The sequence below is a fragment of the Pogoniulus pusillus genome, chromosome 7 (assembly GCF_015220805.1).
Source record: "Pogoniulus pusillus isolate bPogPus1 chromosome 7, bPogPus1.pri, whole genome shotgun sequence".
Lineage (NCBI taxonomy): Eukaryota > Metazoa > Chordata > Aves > Piciformes > Lybiidae > Pogoniulus > Pogoniulus pusillus.
This window is the reverse complement of record NC_087270.1, coordinates 27,218,713-27,235,559: the sequence shown is the minus strand read 5'-3', so window position 1 is coordinate 27,235,559 and position 16,847 is coordinate 27,218,713. Positions and strand designations below refer to the sequence as shown.

General features: G+C 54.9%; 1 protein-coding gene across 5 annotated transcripts in view; it reads right to left on the bottom strand.

Annotated features, from left to right (window-relative positions):
* Positions 1-16,314, bottom strand: part of KIDINS220 (kinase D interacting substrate 220) — a 74,832-nt gene extending 58,518 nt beyond the window's left edge. For 3 of the 5 annotated variants that reach the window (XM_064146352.1, XM_064146353.1, XM_064146354.1), the window contains exons 1-9: positions 16,173-16,313; positions 8,821-8,973; positions 7,273-7,371; positions 6,222-6,320; positions 5,416-5,514; positions 4,142-4,243; positions 3,108-3,206; positions 1,947-2,144; positions 908-1,006 (exon numbers count right to left, since the gene is read on the bottom strand). In XM_064146352.1, the coding sequence (XP_064002422.1) occupies positions 908-1,006; positions 1,947-2,144; positions 3,108-3,206; positions 4,142-4,243; positions 5,416-5,514; positions 6,222-6,320; positions 7,273-7,371; positions 8,821-8,928 (903 nt within the window). In that variant the 5' untranslated portion in view covers positions 8,929-8,973; positions 16,173-16,313. Of the gene's footprint in view, positions 1-907; positions 1,007-1,946; positions 2,145-3,107; positions 3,207-4,141; positions 4,244-5,415; positions 5,515-6,221; positions 6,321-7,272; positions 7,372-8,820; positions 8,974-16,172 lie in introns of all 5 variants that reach the window. The other 2 variants (XM_064146350.1, XM_064146351.1) reach the window with 2 other exon arrangements.
* Between the last annotated feature and the right edge of the window lie 533 nt (positions 16,315-16,847).

Below are 16,847 nucleotides of genomic sequence, written 5' to 3'. Positions count from 1 at the left end.
CCCTAAACAACTTCCTGCTCAATACATCCTCATACTGCCACAAGTCACAAACTGACCCAGCTCTGAGGAGCTTGGGTCCTTCTGCTGTTTCTGTGTTGCCTTGGTCATTCCCAGACACTGAACAGCTCCAGGTTTCCTGAGCCATGCCAATAGGAAGCTGAGACACAGGTTTCCAAAGGCAGTTTGGAGGAAGAGATCCAAACACGACTTTCCTTTCAGACTAGAAGCTTCCTGGCTTCTCAAAAAGCCTCTGCATCAGCAGCAGGCTCTGAACCTTGCAGCTCTCAGTGACCAGTTTTGTGTCCAGACTTGGCAGAACACTTGTGCCTGTCAGTGGAGTGACTGGAACAGCTTCAAGCAAAGGAAAGTGAGCTGAATGTAACAGAATTAAGTCTTGTGCTGAGTAAGGGAATAAAAACAATAAAGACAAAAGAAAAAGACAAGAAGAGGGAGTAGGTAGAAAACAGAAATTACCAACAGGAGAAAGGATTTAATGAAGGAGAAAAAGCAGCCAAAGAAGCACAGTGACAGAACTGCCCTGACAACAGTTAGCATCTAAGGACCATCCAATCATTAAGCATCAAAATAAAGAGGGTTTGACAGTATTGAGTCACTTTCAACCTGTCCAACACTGCAGATGAAATAGATTCAGTTGACATCTTTTGCTTTTGAACTGTTATACAAATTAACTGAGGAGGAAAAAAAGCTTCTTAAGTCACTACACTTAAAGACATTTTACAACCTGCTCAGCAATATGACCTAGCCTTTAACATTCTGAGGCAATCTGAGCTTCTTACAGAGGAGATTGAGCAAGCTTTGCAAGCCCTGAGTTTAGAGCCAGGCTGTACCTGCTGGGTGTTCAAATTCACACCTCATTTAAGGAGTCCTGGAACACTGTGGGACTTACCTGACCCCTGATGTCTATGTCAGCGTATTTATGAAGCAGAGCCCTCACAATTTCAACATGACCTCCTCTAACGGCCCCAATCAGCACTGTGTCTCCACTCTAGGAAAAAAAAAGGGGAAAGAACAGTGAAAGTTAATTAATATTAATTAACAATATTGAAAGTAGATTAACATAATTGAGCAAAACCAAATGCAACACAGAATGACAGAATGGTTCAGGTTGCAAGGGACCTCCAAAGCTTGTCCAACTGCAGTCCTGCAGAGACATCCTCCACTAGAGCAGATTGCTCACAGACTTATCCAGCCTGACCTTGAATATTTCCAGGAATGGGGCCTCAATCAACTCCCTGAGCAACTTAGAATCACAGAATGGTTTAGGTTGGAAGGGATCTTAAAGCCCAGCCAGTTCCAACCCCCCTGCCATAGGCAGGGACACCTCCCACTAGAACAGGTTGCCCAAGGCCTCATCCAACTTTGTCTTGAACACCTCCAGGGAGGGAGCATTCACAACCTCCCTGGGCAACCTGTGCCAGGGTCTCATCACCCTCACTGGAAAGAACCCTTTCCTAACATCCAGTTTGAATCTCCCTTCTGCCACTTTAAACCCACTCCCCCTTGTCCTGTTATTACAACACCTTGTCAATAGTTCCTCCTCAGCCTTCCTGTAGGCCCCCTTCAGATACTGGAAAGCCACTCTAAGGTCTCCTTGTTCCACTAGAACAAACTACAGCCTCAAAACCTAGACATAGTCTACACTCATGAAGAAATCTGCACTCACTTGGAAGGAAGATGATAAAAATTGATTTACCTCTGTTCAGAACAGGGAAAGAAAAAAATCTTGGGCTCTATTCTTTCTTGCAAAGAGATGAAATATTACCACAGAATGGTAGCACTGGAAAGGACATCTGGAGATCAACCAGCCCAAGCTCCCTGCCAAAGCAGGATCAATTTAAATCTCCCCTGCTCCAGTTTCAAACCACTGCCTCTCATCCTATCACCACAGCCCCACAAAACCACCCTGGTGATGAAACCTCACTCACTCTGTCAGGAATGTTGACATAAGTGCCAGCATCGAGGAGATCCTGGACGATTTCAGTGTGTCCCTCCTTGGATGCAATCATCAAAGCTGTGTTTCCATCTTTATCTGTCAAGTTGACATTTGGGTTCCTCTTGAGGATCTCCTTGACGGAGTCAGTGTAGCCTCCCTTCACAGCCACGATCAGCGCCGTCATCGAGTTCTGGGGACAAGCAAACAGCTCTCGTTATGCAGGGGGCACAGAAAACAGGCACAGCAAGAGAAGCAGGCTCCCTGGCACTGCTGGATCAACCACTCAAAAGGGACTTCAGGTTCCTTGTTTGCAGTGAACTTGCTATGCTAACAGAAATAGACGACCTTAACTGAGTGGACCAGCAGAGGACACTCTGAAGGCAAGGCTCAGATGGGTTTAACTCCTGAGCGTCCCACGGTGACACAGGGGAAGAGTCTTGGCAGAGCACCCAGGGCTACCTGTATGCTTCCAGCTCCAACCCCCTGCCATAGGCAGGGACACCTCCCACCAGCACGGGGTGCTCAAGGGCTCATCCAGCCTGGCCTTGAACGCCTCCAGAGAGGGAGCATCCTAGGATGGGTTGGGTTAGAAGGGATTTAGAAGGGACACTGAAGATCACCTAGTTCCAAGCCCCCTGCCATGGGCACAGCCTAGCGTGGAACTAGGTGATCTTCAGCCTTCCATTAGCCCAAGCTGACCACCTCAGGGAGGGGCCATCCACAGCTTCCCTGGGCAACCCGTGGCTGTGTCTTCCCACCCTCACAGGCAGGAATTGCTTCGTCTCAAGTCTCTATCTCCCCTCTCCCAGCTCAAAACCACTGACCCAGCACCTGGCCTTGTTGAACCTCATCCCACTGGCCTCGTTGAACCTCATCCCACTGGCCTCAACCTAGGAATCCAGCCTGGCCAGGTCCCACTGCAGAGCCTTCCTACAGTGCCACCCAGCTCAGTGCCACCTGCAGGCTTACCAAGGGAGCCTCAATTCCCTTTTCCAGACCACTCACAAACACCTATTTTGCCAGGAGCTAGAAAATCATTTACCCCAACATCACCACTGCACCTTGTCTCCTGTGTTTCTTGGTAAATGTATTATAAAACAAGACACAGGTTATGGACCCATACCTAAGTACCAGCAAATAAAGAGTTACTTACAGCTCCTTCTTGATCCACATCAGCTCCCATCTGCAGCAAGTATCTCACACACTCCAGGTGACCTTTCCTCGCGGCCCAAACCAGTGGGGTGGTTCCATACTGCAGGGACATTTGCAACAGTTTATCACAGTGCTCCATGGGATTAGAGCCCTCTCCAGTCTAGTATGGATCCTGGACTTGATTGGTTTGGTTTTCACAAGGATATAATCTCTGCTATATTAGCAGAGGCATCTGAAAAGCCATTTCAACTTTCATAGAATCAGAGTGCTAGAGGTTGGAAGGGACCTCTGGAAATCATCCAGTCCAGCCCCTGCCAGAGCAGGGGCACCCAGGGCAAGCCACACAGGAACACAGTCAGGTGGGGCTTGAAAGCCTCCAGAGAAGGAGACTCCACAGCCTCTCTGGGCAGACTGCTCCAGGCCTCCAGCACTCTCACACCAAAGAAGTTTCTCCTCACGTTGAGGTGGAACCTCCTGGGTGCCAGTTTGTGTCCATTGCCCCTTGTCCTGTCACAGGGCACCACTGAACAGTCTGGCACCTTCTCCTTGGTGCCCAGCTCCTCTCCAGGGTACACAGCCCCAGGGCCCTCAGCCCTTCCTCATCACACATGTTTTAGTCCCTTCAGCATCCTCATAGCTCTCTGTTGGACTCTCTCCAGATCTCTGTCCCTCCTGAGCTGGGAAGCCCAAAACTGGATGCAGAATTCCAGAAGTGGTCCCATGAGGGCAGAGGAGAAGAACTTCCCTAAGCCTGCTGTCCCCACTTCTCCTGATGCACCCCCCAGGATGTGTGTAAGAGCTGTTCTCCTCTGGCAGCAAGCACAGCAAGGCCTCCAACAGCTCACTGAAACACAACTCCACAACCATCCTCAGCACACTATGGAACAGCCTCCTGCAAGGGTGACTTCCTCTCGCACAGCAACTGTAGTCCCATGGGCAAAATGTGTTCTTCCAATCAACAACCCATTAAATGTTAAACAGACCTTAGCTCTACATGACATGGACCAAGCACAAAGCAAATCAACACCAACTTACTTTGTCCGAGCAGTTGACCTTAGCTCCATGCTGCAGCAAGAGATGCACTATGTCGGCATGGCCCCGGCCTGCTGCCCAGATGATTGGGTAAACACTGTATTGCTTGGATTTAAAACAAGAGAAACCCAAACACAGGTGAGATAAGGTCACTTCTAATTCTTTCTCATGGCTAATAGTGATCAGAAGCAAGCAGAAAGTGAAGTCACTAATGCCGCTCTTTGGGTGCTGGGATGGGGTGGCCTGGTCAGTCAAGCTTCAACTTGTCTATCATCTTATAAGAAAAGGGTTTTAAAAGGAAAAAAGCTATCCAAATCTTTGGGATTTCATATTCTCTCCCACATATGATAGGTATTTAGATCAGCTAACCAATCTGGTAGCTACAGTCATAGAATCAAGCAAGCTGGAAAAGACCTCCAAGCTCATCCAGCTCAACCTAGCACCCAGCCCTATCCTATCGACCCATACTAATTGCTCCATCCAGGCTGTGCTTTAACACCTCCAGGCATGGGCACTCAACCACCTCCCTGGGAAGCCCATTCCAATGCCAATCACTCTCTCTGCCAGGAACTTCCTCCTAACATCCAGCCTGAACCTGCCTTGGCACAGATTGAGGCTGTGTCCCCTTCTTCTGTTGCTGGGTGCCTGGGAGCAGAGCCCAACCCCACCTGGCTACAACCTCCCTGCAGGGAGCTGTAGACAGCAATGAGCTCTGCCCTGAGCCTCCTCTTCTGCAGGCCAAACACCCCCAGCTCCCTCAGCCTCTCCTCACAGGGCTGTGCTCCAGGCCCCTCCCCAGCCTTGCTGCCCTGCTCTGGACACCTTCCAGCACCTCAACAGCTCTCTTGAATGGAGGAGCCCACAGCTGGACACAGCACTCAAGGGGTGGCCTGATTATAAAACAATTAAAGCCATTTCTATTCCTGCATTGCAGTATCAGTGAGCCCACTGACTTCACCAGAGGTAGAAAAAGGTCAACTGCTCTACAAGCAGCATCAGACACACAAATCATCTCTCCTGCTAAATGTGAATCTTATGACAAGCTACACACTCATTGGCTGTAAACACTTAGACTGGTGAAGAAAACCAGTGGCAGCCACAGAGATTCCAGAAGTAATGCCTAAGCAGTGGCTGTCACACAGCTCACAACAGCCACCCCATTCTAAAGCAGCTGATGAAACTGGACTGCAGCAAGTGCAAAACGTTTCATCGAGATAATAAGCTCAGTGTCCAGTCCTTCAGGCCATTAGAGGAGGAGAGCTCAGGCTGAAACCTACCATTCCTGTGATGTTTGGATTTGCTCCTTTCTCAAGCAGCAGCTTTGCCACTTCGGTTCGGCCTTTATACGAGGCCCACATCAGGGCTGTCCATCCTCCCTGGCAAGACAATGCAGAGACATGAACGACTGAAACATCCTCCTCTGAAACCTAATTAGTGACCTCCTGCATGTTGTACTGCATAGAAACACAGAGTGGCTCAGGCAGGAAGGGACCTCAGAGCTCAGCTGCTCCAACCTCCCCACTATGCCCAGGGACACCTCTCAGCTAGACTCAGCTGCTCAAGGCCTCAGCCAGCCTGGCCTGCAACACTCTCAGGCAGGAAGCCACAGCCTCCCTGGGCAGCCTGGGCCAGAGTCTCACCACCCTGGTACTGAAGAAGTCCTTCCTCAGCTCCAGTCTATCCCTGCTCTGCCTCAGCTCCAAACCATTCCCCCTTGGCCTGCCTCAGACCCCCTCAGCACAAGTTCCTCTGCAGTCTTCCTGCAGGATCCCTTCAGGCACTGGCAGGCAGCTCTGAGGTCCCCCTGGAGCCTTCTCCTTTGCAGGCTGCACACCCCCAGCTCCCTCAGCCTGTGCTCACAGCAGAGATACTCCAGCCCTGGAATCATCTTTGTGACCCTCCTCCAGAGGAGATTTGTCTTACAACTCTTTCCCAAAGTACAACACACAGTAAGGTCTGAGTACACAGCTTTGTAATTCTGCTTATGAAGGGCAAATGATAAATGTCACTGCTCTGCTGGGACCTCACCTGCAGCCCTGTGCCCAGCTAAGGGGCCCCCAGCACAAGAGAAGACAGCACTCACCAGATCCCGGTGCTCCAAGCTGACATTGTGGCTGAGCAGCTCTGCTACTATAGCTGCATGTCCCTCTTTAGCTGCTGAAATGAGAGCTGTCCAGTTGTCCTGGGAAAAAGGAAAAGCACTTGGAAGTGACAGTCACTGTTCCAACACAGCAGCCTTGGATTTCCAAGGGCTTAAGCCACAACCCTTACAGAAAAATTGTGTCTTCTCGGTGTGGGTTGGAAAAGGCCTCTGAGAGCAGCCAGTCCAACACCAGCCCAGCACCACCATGGCCACAAGTGCCATGGCCACATGGCTCTGGATCACCTCCAGGCATGGGGACTCCACCACCTCCCTGGGCAGCCTCTGCCAGTCCTTGACCACTCCTGCACCAAAGACATTTTTCCTTCTATCCAGCCTAACCCTCCCCTGGCACCATTCCAGGTCATTCTCTCTCCTGCTATCACCTGAGCCTAGGGAGCAGAGCCCAACCCCCCCTCACTGCAGCCTCCTCTCAGGGAGCTGCAGAGAGCAATGAGCTCTGCCCTCAGCCTCCTCTGCTCCACACCAAACCCTCCCCAGCTCCCTCAACTGCTCCTCCCCAGCTCTGCTCTTCAGACCCTGCCCCATCTTAGGTGCCCTTCTCCGCACCTGCTCCAGCCCCTCAGTGTCTTCCTTGCAGTGAGGGTCCCAAACCTGACCCCAGCACTCAAGCTGCGGCCTCCCCAGTGCTGGGCACAGTGGCACAATCCCTGCCCTGCTCTTGCTGCCCACACCAGTGCTGACCCAGGCCAGGCTGCTGGTGCCCTTCTTGTCCACCTGGGCACCTCCTGGCTCATCTCCAGCTGCTGTCCATCAACATCCCCAGGTCCTTTTTCCACCAGGCATCTTCCCAGCCACTATGCCCCATGTCTGGGGTTGCATAGGGTAGATGTGACCCAAGTGCATTAGTTTTCCACCTCCTTTTTATCCCCCACTGCCTCAACACCAACCTAAAGCCCTTTTCTTTGCCTGCCTCCTGAAACAACTTCTTCCTCTGCTCCTGACTACCATCCCATTGAACACTGATACTTACTGCATCTTCCAGGTTGCAATTAGCTCCCCTCTTCAGAAGCTCCTGGACGATTTCTAAATTGCCTTGCTCAGCAGCCAGCATGAGTGGAGTTTGGCCATTCTGAAACCAAAACGAGAGGAACAGTGACAAGTGACATAAAGGATGCCCAGGCACTGACAGCAAAAAGCCCAAAGCCACAGAGGAACCTGGTTACAGCCTGGAATTGCCATGAGAAACACTGACAAGGCCTAGTTTTGAAACCAGGCAGTGACCATGCAATGAGAATCACAGAACATCAGAAGGGATCTTAAAGGGCCAACTCCCTGCTATGGGCAGGGACACCTCCACCAGCTCAGGGCCTCACCCAGCCTGGCCTTGAACACCTCCAGGGAAGCTGTGGAGCACCGAACGTGATCAAAGATCACATTCTGTGCTTCTGTGCTCCACAACCTCCCTGGGCAACCGGTGCCAGTTTCTCCTCACTCTCACTGCTAAGAATTTCTTCCTCCTCTCCAGTCTCAGTCTCCCCTCTCCCAGCTCAAATCCATTGTCCCTCATCTTGGCACTCCAAACCCTTGTCAGCTCTCCTGTAGACCATTCAGGTACTGCGAGGCTACTCTGAGGTCTCCCTGGAGCCTTTTCCACACTGAACAGCCCCAACTCTCCCAGCCTGCCCCTACAGGGGAGGTTTTCCAGCCCTCTGATCAGCTTTGTGGCCCCCTGTGGGTCCACTCCAGCAGTTCCATGTCCTTCTCACGTTGAATGATGAAACGTGAAACTGGGTAAACTTGACAGCAGGTTTGATCACTTCCACAAACTCAGACAAAGCTGTTTTCATTTCTCTGTATCTCACAGAAAATTCCAATGACCTCATCTCCAAATGTATTGTAGGAGGCCTTGAGCAGCTGAGTATAGCTGAGAGGTGTCCCTGCCCATGGTGGGGAGGTTGGAGGAAATGAGCTCCGAGGTCCCTGCCAACCGGAGCCATTCCAGCAGTTTCCTCAGGGAGAGTAAAAGTCAATGCAGAATCAGAATGCAGTAAGGTGCCTGGGCAGATCCAAGCTCCATTCACAAAGGAACACAGAATCATCAAGGTTGGCACACACCCCTAAGACCATCAAGTCCAACCTTAGGGCTGGAGCTGCATTTTCCCCTGCTGAGAAGAACACTCAAACGAAATGCGATGGAAGCAGGCGAGGCGCTGGCAGACACTGAGTGCTGTGTGTTCAGCCTGTGCCACTGCAACCAGACCTGGGCTGTGTCTGGAACGACCACTGTGGCCTCACCAATCACCCACTCTGCAGCTAACCAGCTGGAGGAAGGGAGGGACTTAAGACCATCAAGTCTGACCTTCGGGCTGGAGCTGCATTTTCCCCTGCTGAGAACACTCAAACCAAATGAGATGGAAGCAGGTGAGGCGCTGGCAGTCACTGAGTGCTGTGTGTTCAGCCTGTGCCACTGCAACCAGACCTGGGCTGTGTTTGGAACGACCACTGTGGCCTCCCTAACCACCCACTCTGCAGCTAACCAGCTGGAGGGAGAGAGGGACCCTTTCCCACACCCCCTTACCTCGTTTCTCTCATCCACATCCCTGCACTTCTCCAGAAGCGCTTTCAGAGCAGGAACATTTCCTTCTTCCACGTAGGTCAGGAGGTTCTGGCTCATCAGACTTGCCATCCTCACGCAGAGCTGAGCCTGCTTCTGCACCAGAGCTTATCTGCACTTCAGGAGAGGAGGGGAAAACAAACTGCAAGTCAAGGCTGGGGAGAGTTAGCTGACAGCACAGCAGCCGTGCCAGGGGCAGTGTCTCCATTTCTTCAGTAAGAAAACAGCTAATTGAGGGGTTGCACACTAAAAAAAGCCCTAAACCACACCAAAAAGGATGGGCTGCAAAGGAACAGTGACTGGAGTGACTCAGTGCCCACACAGACTCCTGCTGCTATTTCAGACACAACAATCCCAGGGCAGTCAGCATCCCGCCTGGCACCCAGCTGCCAGGGCAGCACAGTCCTCCTCTGATGGCCCACCCCAGTGTCTCACAGCCCTGGGCACAGCCCTTGGACCTTCCCAAGCCATTAGAAGGTAGCTCACATGCAGGCACCTCAGCTCCCCGAGCTGCGAGACAGAAACTCATGGGACCTAACTTGTAGCCAGCTCCACTGTTGCCCCAGACAGCTTCTGATCCACATGGGCACTGCCCCAGACAGCTTCTGATCCACATGGGCACTGCCCCAGACAGCTTCTGATCCACATGGGCACTGCCCCAGCTTCTCCCCTGTAGCTGTACCTTAAATTCCAGAACCTCACAACAGCAAAGGTTGGAAGGGACCTCTGGAGATCATCCAGTCCAACCCCACTGCCAGAGCAGGGGCACCCAGGGCAGGCCACCCAGGACACAGCCAGGTGGGGCTTGAAAGCCTCCAGAGAAGGAGACTCCACAGCCTCTCTGGGCAGCCTGCTCCAGGCCTCCAGCACCCTCACACCAAAGAGGTTTCTCCTCATGTTGAGGTGGAACCTCCTGGGTTGCAGTTTGTGCCCCCTGCCCCTTGTCCTGTCACAGGATACCACTGAACAGAGCCTGGCACCTTCTCCTTGCCCCCCACACCTCAGACATTCACAGACATTAAGCAGATCCCCTCTCAGCCTTCTCCTCTCCAGCCCCACAGCTCTCAGCCTCTCCCCATAGGGGAGATGAACATTCAAGTCCCAAATCATCCTTACAGCTCTCTTGGACTCTCTCCAGTATTTCCCTGCCCGTCTTGAACCGGGGAGCTCAGCACTGGACACAATCCTGCAGGCGTGGCCTCACCAGGGCAGAGGGGCAGGAGAACCTCCCTTGCCCTGCTGGCCTTTCCTCTTGAAGCACCCCAGGAGCCCCCTGGCCATCAAGGCCACAAGGTCACACTGCTGTCCCCCAGAGAATCTCTGTCCCCCAGCACTCCCAGGTCCCTCTCCATGGGCTGCTTCCCAGCAGGCCAACCCCTCAGCTGTCCTGGTGCATGCTGCTGTCCACCCACCAGGGGCAGGACTCCACTCTGACTCTTGCTGAAGGCCAGGAGGTTGCCCTTGGCCCAGCTCTCCAGCCTCTCACACTCTTCCACACCAAAACCCGAGCTGAGAGCTCACCACCAACCCCCAGCAAAGCACCACCAGGTCTCACCAAGCACTCTGGGCTCTGCTACTGCCATGTCAGCAGGAAAGCAGCACTCAGCCTTTCTGCCTCTTCAAAGGGAGGCCCTGCCCTTGATGTTCCCAACTGTCACATCTCAGCCCTGCTGCAGCACCGCAGATAAGTGTCCTGCTTCAGGAATCACTGCTTCAGCGGCCAGCTCCCCACCCAGTGCAGCTGGTGCCTGAGCCTGCAGCTGTATCCTCCAACCTGGGACTGTCAGCAAGGCCTCTGCTGCCCAGAACAGCTCCAGAGCTGCCCCTGCAAACCCCAGGGTAACAGAACTCAGCATGAGTGTGGTGGGGTGAAGCCTCCCTGAGGATGCAAAGGTTGTCACCTATAGCTTAGTGTCACAGAATCACACAATGGCAGGGGCTGGGAGGGACCTCTGGAGATCACCCAGTCCAAGCCCCTGCCAGAGCAGGGGTACCCAGGGCAGGGCACACAGCAACACAGCCAGGGGGGGCTTGAAAGCCTCCAGAGAAGGAGACTCCACAGCCTCTCTGGGCAGCCTGCTCCAGGCCTCCAGCACCCTCACATCAAAGAAGTTTCTCCTCACGTTGAAGCAGAACCTCTTGGGTTCTGGTTTGCGTCCACTGCCCCTTGTCCTGTCACAGGACACCAGTGGACAAAGCCTGGCACCTTCATCCTGACCCCCACCCCTCAGACATTTATAAACATAGATAAGGTTTCCTCTCAGCCTCCTCTTCTCCACACCTAACACCCCCAGCACACAGGAACACATCCAGGTAGGGCTTGAAAGCCTCCAGAGAAGGAGACTCCACAGCCTCTCTGGGCAGCCTGCTCCTGGCTCCTGCACCCTCACAGTAAGGAAGGTTTTCCTCATGGCCCTCAGCACCACAGCTCTGCCTTTGGGAAACACTTCTAGGGATGGGCATTCAGCTACCTCCTTGGGCAGCCTGTGCCAGGCTTTGAGAACCCTTCCAGTCAGCAAGTTTCTTCCCGTGTCCAACCAGAACCTCTCCTGGGGCAGCCTGAGGCCATTTCCTCTTGTCCTCACATTTTTCTGACCCACAAAGAAGCTGCTCACTCACAGCTTGGGAAACTCCCAATGGCCTGGGGCAGCCATTCCTGGCATTTCACAAGGCTCAGAAGGCTGCAGCAACTACAAAAAGCAACCTGAAGGGCAGCAGTGCTGAGGCAAAGGTGATGTTTGCACATCACTGCCCCTGTTTCTGCAGGGCTCTAATACCTTGGCTGGAGCAGAGGTTATCTCTGCTTTGGAAAAAGAGCAAAACTCTGTTGATTTACAAAGATGTAGTGTCTCTGGAGGGCACCAGGACTGACTGCAGAGGGCCTGCTGACTCAGATCTGCAGGTATTTCAGCTGGCTCCCAGAACCTTGGTGAGTTTCTAATTACACTTTAACAAAATACCATTGCAAAGCAAATTTTCCAAGTACCATCACCACCTTCTTCACCCTTTCCACCCATATTTGTTTTCTTGCATGGCCTGTGCTCATTTATGACCAAAGATCAAACCTGGGCACCAAATACTATTGAGAAGACTTCACAACCATAAAAGGGTAGGTGTGGAAATTCATCTGTTCCTTAAATTACAGAGCCAAAGAATATTAGGGGTTGGAAGGGATCTCTAGAGATCATCCAGTCCAACCCCACTGCCAGAGCAGGGGCACCCAGGGCAGGCTACACAGGAACACAGCCAGGTGGAGCTTGAAAGCCTCCAAAGAAGGAGACTCCACAGCCTCTCTGGGCAGTCTGCTCCAGGCCTCCAGCACCCTCACACCAAAGAGGTTTCTCCTCATGTTGAGGTGGAACCTCCTGGGTTGCAGTTTGTGCCCCCTGCCCCTTGTCCTGCCAGAGGAAACCACAGAACAGAGCCTGGCACCTTCCTGTTTTGTTCTCAGTAGATAAGGATTGCAGTGACTTAGATAAAATTCAGACTTCCCACTATATGATGACAAAAAAACTCACTGACTTCTTTTTAAGGACACAGAGCTGCTGGAGACAGTCCAGAGGAGGCTACAAAGATGATGCCAGAGCTGGAGCAGCTCTGCTGTGAGCACAGGCTGAGGGAGCTGGGGGGGTGCAGCCTGCAGAGGAGAAGGCTCCAGGGGCACCTCAGAGCTGCCTGCCAGTGCCTGAAGGCATCCTGCAGGAAGGCTGCAGAGGGACTTGTGCTGAGGGGGCTGAGGCAGGCCAAGGGGGAATGGTTTGGAGCTGAGGCAGAGCAGGGTTAGAGTAGACCTGACAAGAAGTTGTTCGGTGCAAGGGTGGTGAGAGTCTGGCCCAGGCTGCCCAGGGAGGCTGTGGCTGCCTCCTGCCTGGGGGTGTTGCAGGCCAGGCTGGCTGAGGCCTTGAGCAGCTGAGTCTAGCTGAGAGGTGTCGCTGGGCATGGTGGGGAGGTTGGAGTGGATGAGCTCTGATGTCCCTTTCAGCATGCACCAGACACAAAAGCTTCCCAAGAGGTAGCTCTGTGGCAGAGCTCCCAGCTAAGCACATAAGCGAACCAGCAGAGCACTGCTGCAGCCTGGGCAGGCACAGGTCAGACACAGAGACTGGAAATGCTCTCCTCCCAAACTGGAACTGACAGAAACGTACCAGGCACAGCTGGAGACACAACAATGGCCACAGCCTCTCATTCTCACTCTTTATGATAGCTTGGGAAACAAGGGGGAACATCTCCTTTCCTCCTGCTGTTGGGAGACCTCCTCACACAGGCACTGCCCATCCTTCACGTTCTGACTGGCTAAAGGATGCCCCTTGGTAGCCTGAGGAGACCACGAGCACAGCAAGCAATAAATACCCTGACCTAGACTTGCTACCAAGACTGAGTCAAGCAGAGAGAAGAAAAATTCTTCAGAGCAGAAATATTTCCCAACAGCTGAAATATGTCTCTAAAATATTAATTTCTGGAATTCAGAGGTGGAAAAAAAACAAATCTATGCTTTTAGAAGTGGTCTACACTCACATCTCTTCTCCAGGGGGAACTGGAGAAGTTCTCTCACACTGGAACTCCACATCTGAAGTTCCAGAACAACCCTGAGCTGATTTTCAGCTTTTCCTTGTTCACAGAGTCACAGAATGGGTTGTGTTGAAAGGGACCTTAAAGCTCATCCAGCTCTAAACCCCTGTCATGGGCAGAGACAGCTCCCCCCAGCCCTGGTTGCTCAAGGTCTCATCCAACCTGGCTTTCATCAATTCCAGGCTTGGAGCCTCCACAACTTCTCTGGGCAACCTGTCCCAGTGCCTCATCACCCTCACAGGGAAGGATTTCTTCTAGTGCCTGATCTCAATCCAGCTTCTTCCAGCCCAAAGCCAATCCCTCTCAGCCCTTGTCAGAAGTCCCTCACCACCTGGTCCTGCAGGATCCCTTCAGCTACTGGAAGGCTGCTCTGAGGCCTCCCTGGAGCCTGCTCTTCTCCAGGCTAACAGCCTCAACTCTCTCAATTCTAACCAACATAAATCAATGCTGTCAAGACCCACAGAAAGCACACCCAAGGTCAGCAAGAATCACTGAACCCCTCCAAGTTCAGAGAAGAGCTACAATTATCACCTCACTCTCCAAGGCAGTGCTTGGCTCTGCATCACGAGGTCAAGTCTCTGCTAGTCACAGGCACAAGGTCTATGACAAACACACCGAAGGCAGCTCACATGAAGACGTTCAGGGACAAAAGGATTTAAAAGCCAACACAGAACAGAATCAGTCAGGGTTGGAAGGGACCACAAGGATCAGCCAGTTCCAACCCCCCTGCCATGCCCAGGGATACCCTATCCTAGAGCAGGCTGCCCACAGCCTCAGCCAGCCTGGCCTTAAACACCTCCAGCCATGGGGCCTCAGCCACCTCCCTGGGCAACCCATTCCAGCCTCTCACCACTCTCATGCTCAACAACTTCCTCCTCACCTCCACTCTGAATCTCCCCACCTCCAGCTTTGCTCCATTCCCCCCAGTCTTGTCACTCCCTAACAGCCTAAAAAGTCCTTCCCCAGCTTTTTTGTAGCCCCCTTCAGATCCTGGAAGGCCACAAGAAGGTCACCTGGGAGCCTCCTCTTAGCAGACTGCACAGCCCAAACTCTTTCAGTCTGTGCTCACAGCAGAGCTGCTGCAGCCCTCTGAGCATCCTCGTGGCCCTGCTCTGGACACACTCCAGCATCTCCACATCCCTCTTGTCCCAGGGGCTCCAGAACTGGAAGCAGTACTCCAGGTGGGGTCTCAGCAGAGCGCAGCAGAGGGGGAGAATCATCTCCCTCAACCTGCTGGCCACACTTCTCCTGCTGCAGCCCAGGCTCTGGTTGGCTTTCTGGGCTGCAAGTGCACACTGCTGGCTCCTGTTGAGCTTCTCCTCCAGCAGCACCCCCAAGTCCCTCTCCTCAGGGCTGCTCTCCAGCCACTCACTGCCCAGCCTGGATTTATGCTTCAGGTGATGTCACTCAGGATTTCAGAGAGCCTTGAATTTCTTGCTGCCTGAGTTCTGCCAAATCACCACCAGTGCAGAACAAAGAACAAACCTCCCCTCCCCAGACACGTGGGGCTCCTGATGGATCACGGCTTGAAAAGATTCTTTTAGTGTCCGTATTACTTGATAAGGTACAGTGGTGTCAAGCAGTGACTCCCAAGAGCCAAACGTTGTCCAGCAAATACCACCCAACACTTTATGCCTGCATTACTCCAGCATCAATCCTTGGTGCAAATCAGAGACGGGAAACTGCTTTCCCCAAGGAAATTTTAAGCAGACAACAGAAGCAGCACAGCCCTGCCCTGAAGGGATGCTGCTACTGACGCTCAGTTTCTTCAGCGGTGCCGAGTGACAGCGGCAGGGGCAAAAGGCACAAACGAAACCCCTGCAGGTGCTGCTTGGACATCAGGAACCTGCTCCTGGGAGGGTGGCCCTGCCCTGACACAGGTTACCCAAGGAGCCTGTGGCATCTCAGTCGTTGGCAACACTCCAAAGGCAGCTGGACACGGCCCTGGACAACCAGCTCAGGGTGGCACTGCTAGAGCAGGGGGGGCTGAGACAGATGACTTCCAGAGGTTCCTCCCAACCTCAGCCATTCAGGCGCCAATCTGCCCCCCACGGGTCGAGCTTGCCTCAACCTTCCCAAGGCAACGGAAAGGAACAAGGGCGCAAGCAGCTCCCCGGCGCCCGCGGGCGAAGCTGGCAGCCATCCTCGGCCGTGCCCGCGGTACTCTGAAGGTGATTTTATGCCCGCTGACATGCCCCTGCCGCCCGCAGCGGCGGGCCCCGGCCGTGCCCGCTGATATGCCCCTGCCGCCCGCAGCGGCGGGCCCCGGCCGTGCCCGCTGACATGCCCCTGCCGCTCACACCGCCGGCCCCGGCCGTGCCCGCTGACATGCCCCTGCCGCCCGCAGCGGCGGGCCCCGGCCGTGCCCGCTGACATGCCCCTGCCGCCCGCAGCGGCGGGCCCCGGCCGTGCCCGCTGACATGCCCCTGCCGCCCGCAGCGGCGGGCCCCGGCCGTGCCCGCTGTCATGCCCCGGGCGTGCCCGCCGCGCAGCGCGCTGCCAGAGCCCCCGGGCTGGCCGGCGGCCCTGCAGCCCGCTCCAGGAGCGGCTGAGGCACACAGCGACCGCCAATGGCCTCCCGGGGAGCGCCCGGGGAGGACCCGTGGCTGCGAGGGGCCGCCGGGCACAGCGGCGAGCACGGGCCCCGCAAGCGCCCTTTGTTTGCCAGCCGGGAGCGCTTCTCCCCCGCGCCCTTCCCCTGCCCTCCCGCGCCCGCCCCCGCTCTTCGCCTTCCCCTCGCCACTCACCCCACAGCCGGAGGGACTCGGGGCCTGCGCGGCTCGGCGGGCCCGGCCGGGGGCAGACAGGGAGGCAGAGGACGGCGGCACCGCTCACCGGCGCGCCGCAGCCATCTTGCCTGTCGCTGCCTTCCCCCAGCACCGCCCTCCTCCTGCGGCGGCGGCACCGCCCCGAGGGCGGGCGGGGGCTGCTCGGTCCCTCGGCCCCCGCCCCGGCGCTGCTCCGCGGCGCGGCCGTGCCGCTGGGGCGCTAAGCAGCGGGAGCGGGCGGCTCGTCACCGGGGAGCGGAACAGCCTGCGCGGCAGCGGGCGCGGGCTGAGGCGGGGCCAGCTCTGCGCCTCTCAGCCTGGGCACCCCCAGCCAGGGCCTGGAGCGGGGCGACAGCCTCAGGAGACGGCCCCAGGCTGCGTGCCGATACCAGCAGGAGTAAGAGGAAGGCTTTGTTGGCGATGGCCGTCTGATGGCTGAGCAAACGGCAGTGCGGGTTTGCGGCTGAAGGGGAGCGCTGCCTTGGGTGAACCACAGCAGGTCTCGCCGGCCGCAGACCTGCTCGCAGGCCCCCGCACCGCCCGGCTGCACCGGCGGCTCCTCGGGCGTGCTGAACGCCCGCACACCCGCGCAGCGCCGGAGAGGCAGCCGGCGGGGAAGGGCTCTCAGAGTCAACTCACAGGCTCACAGCATGC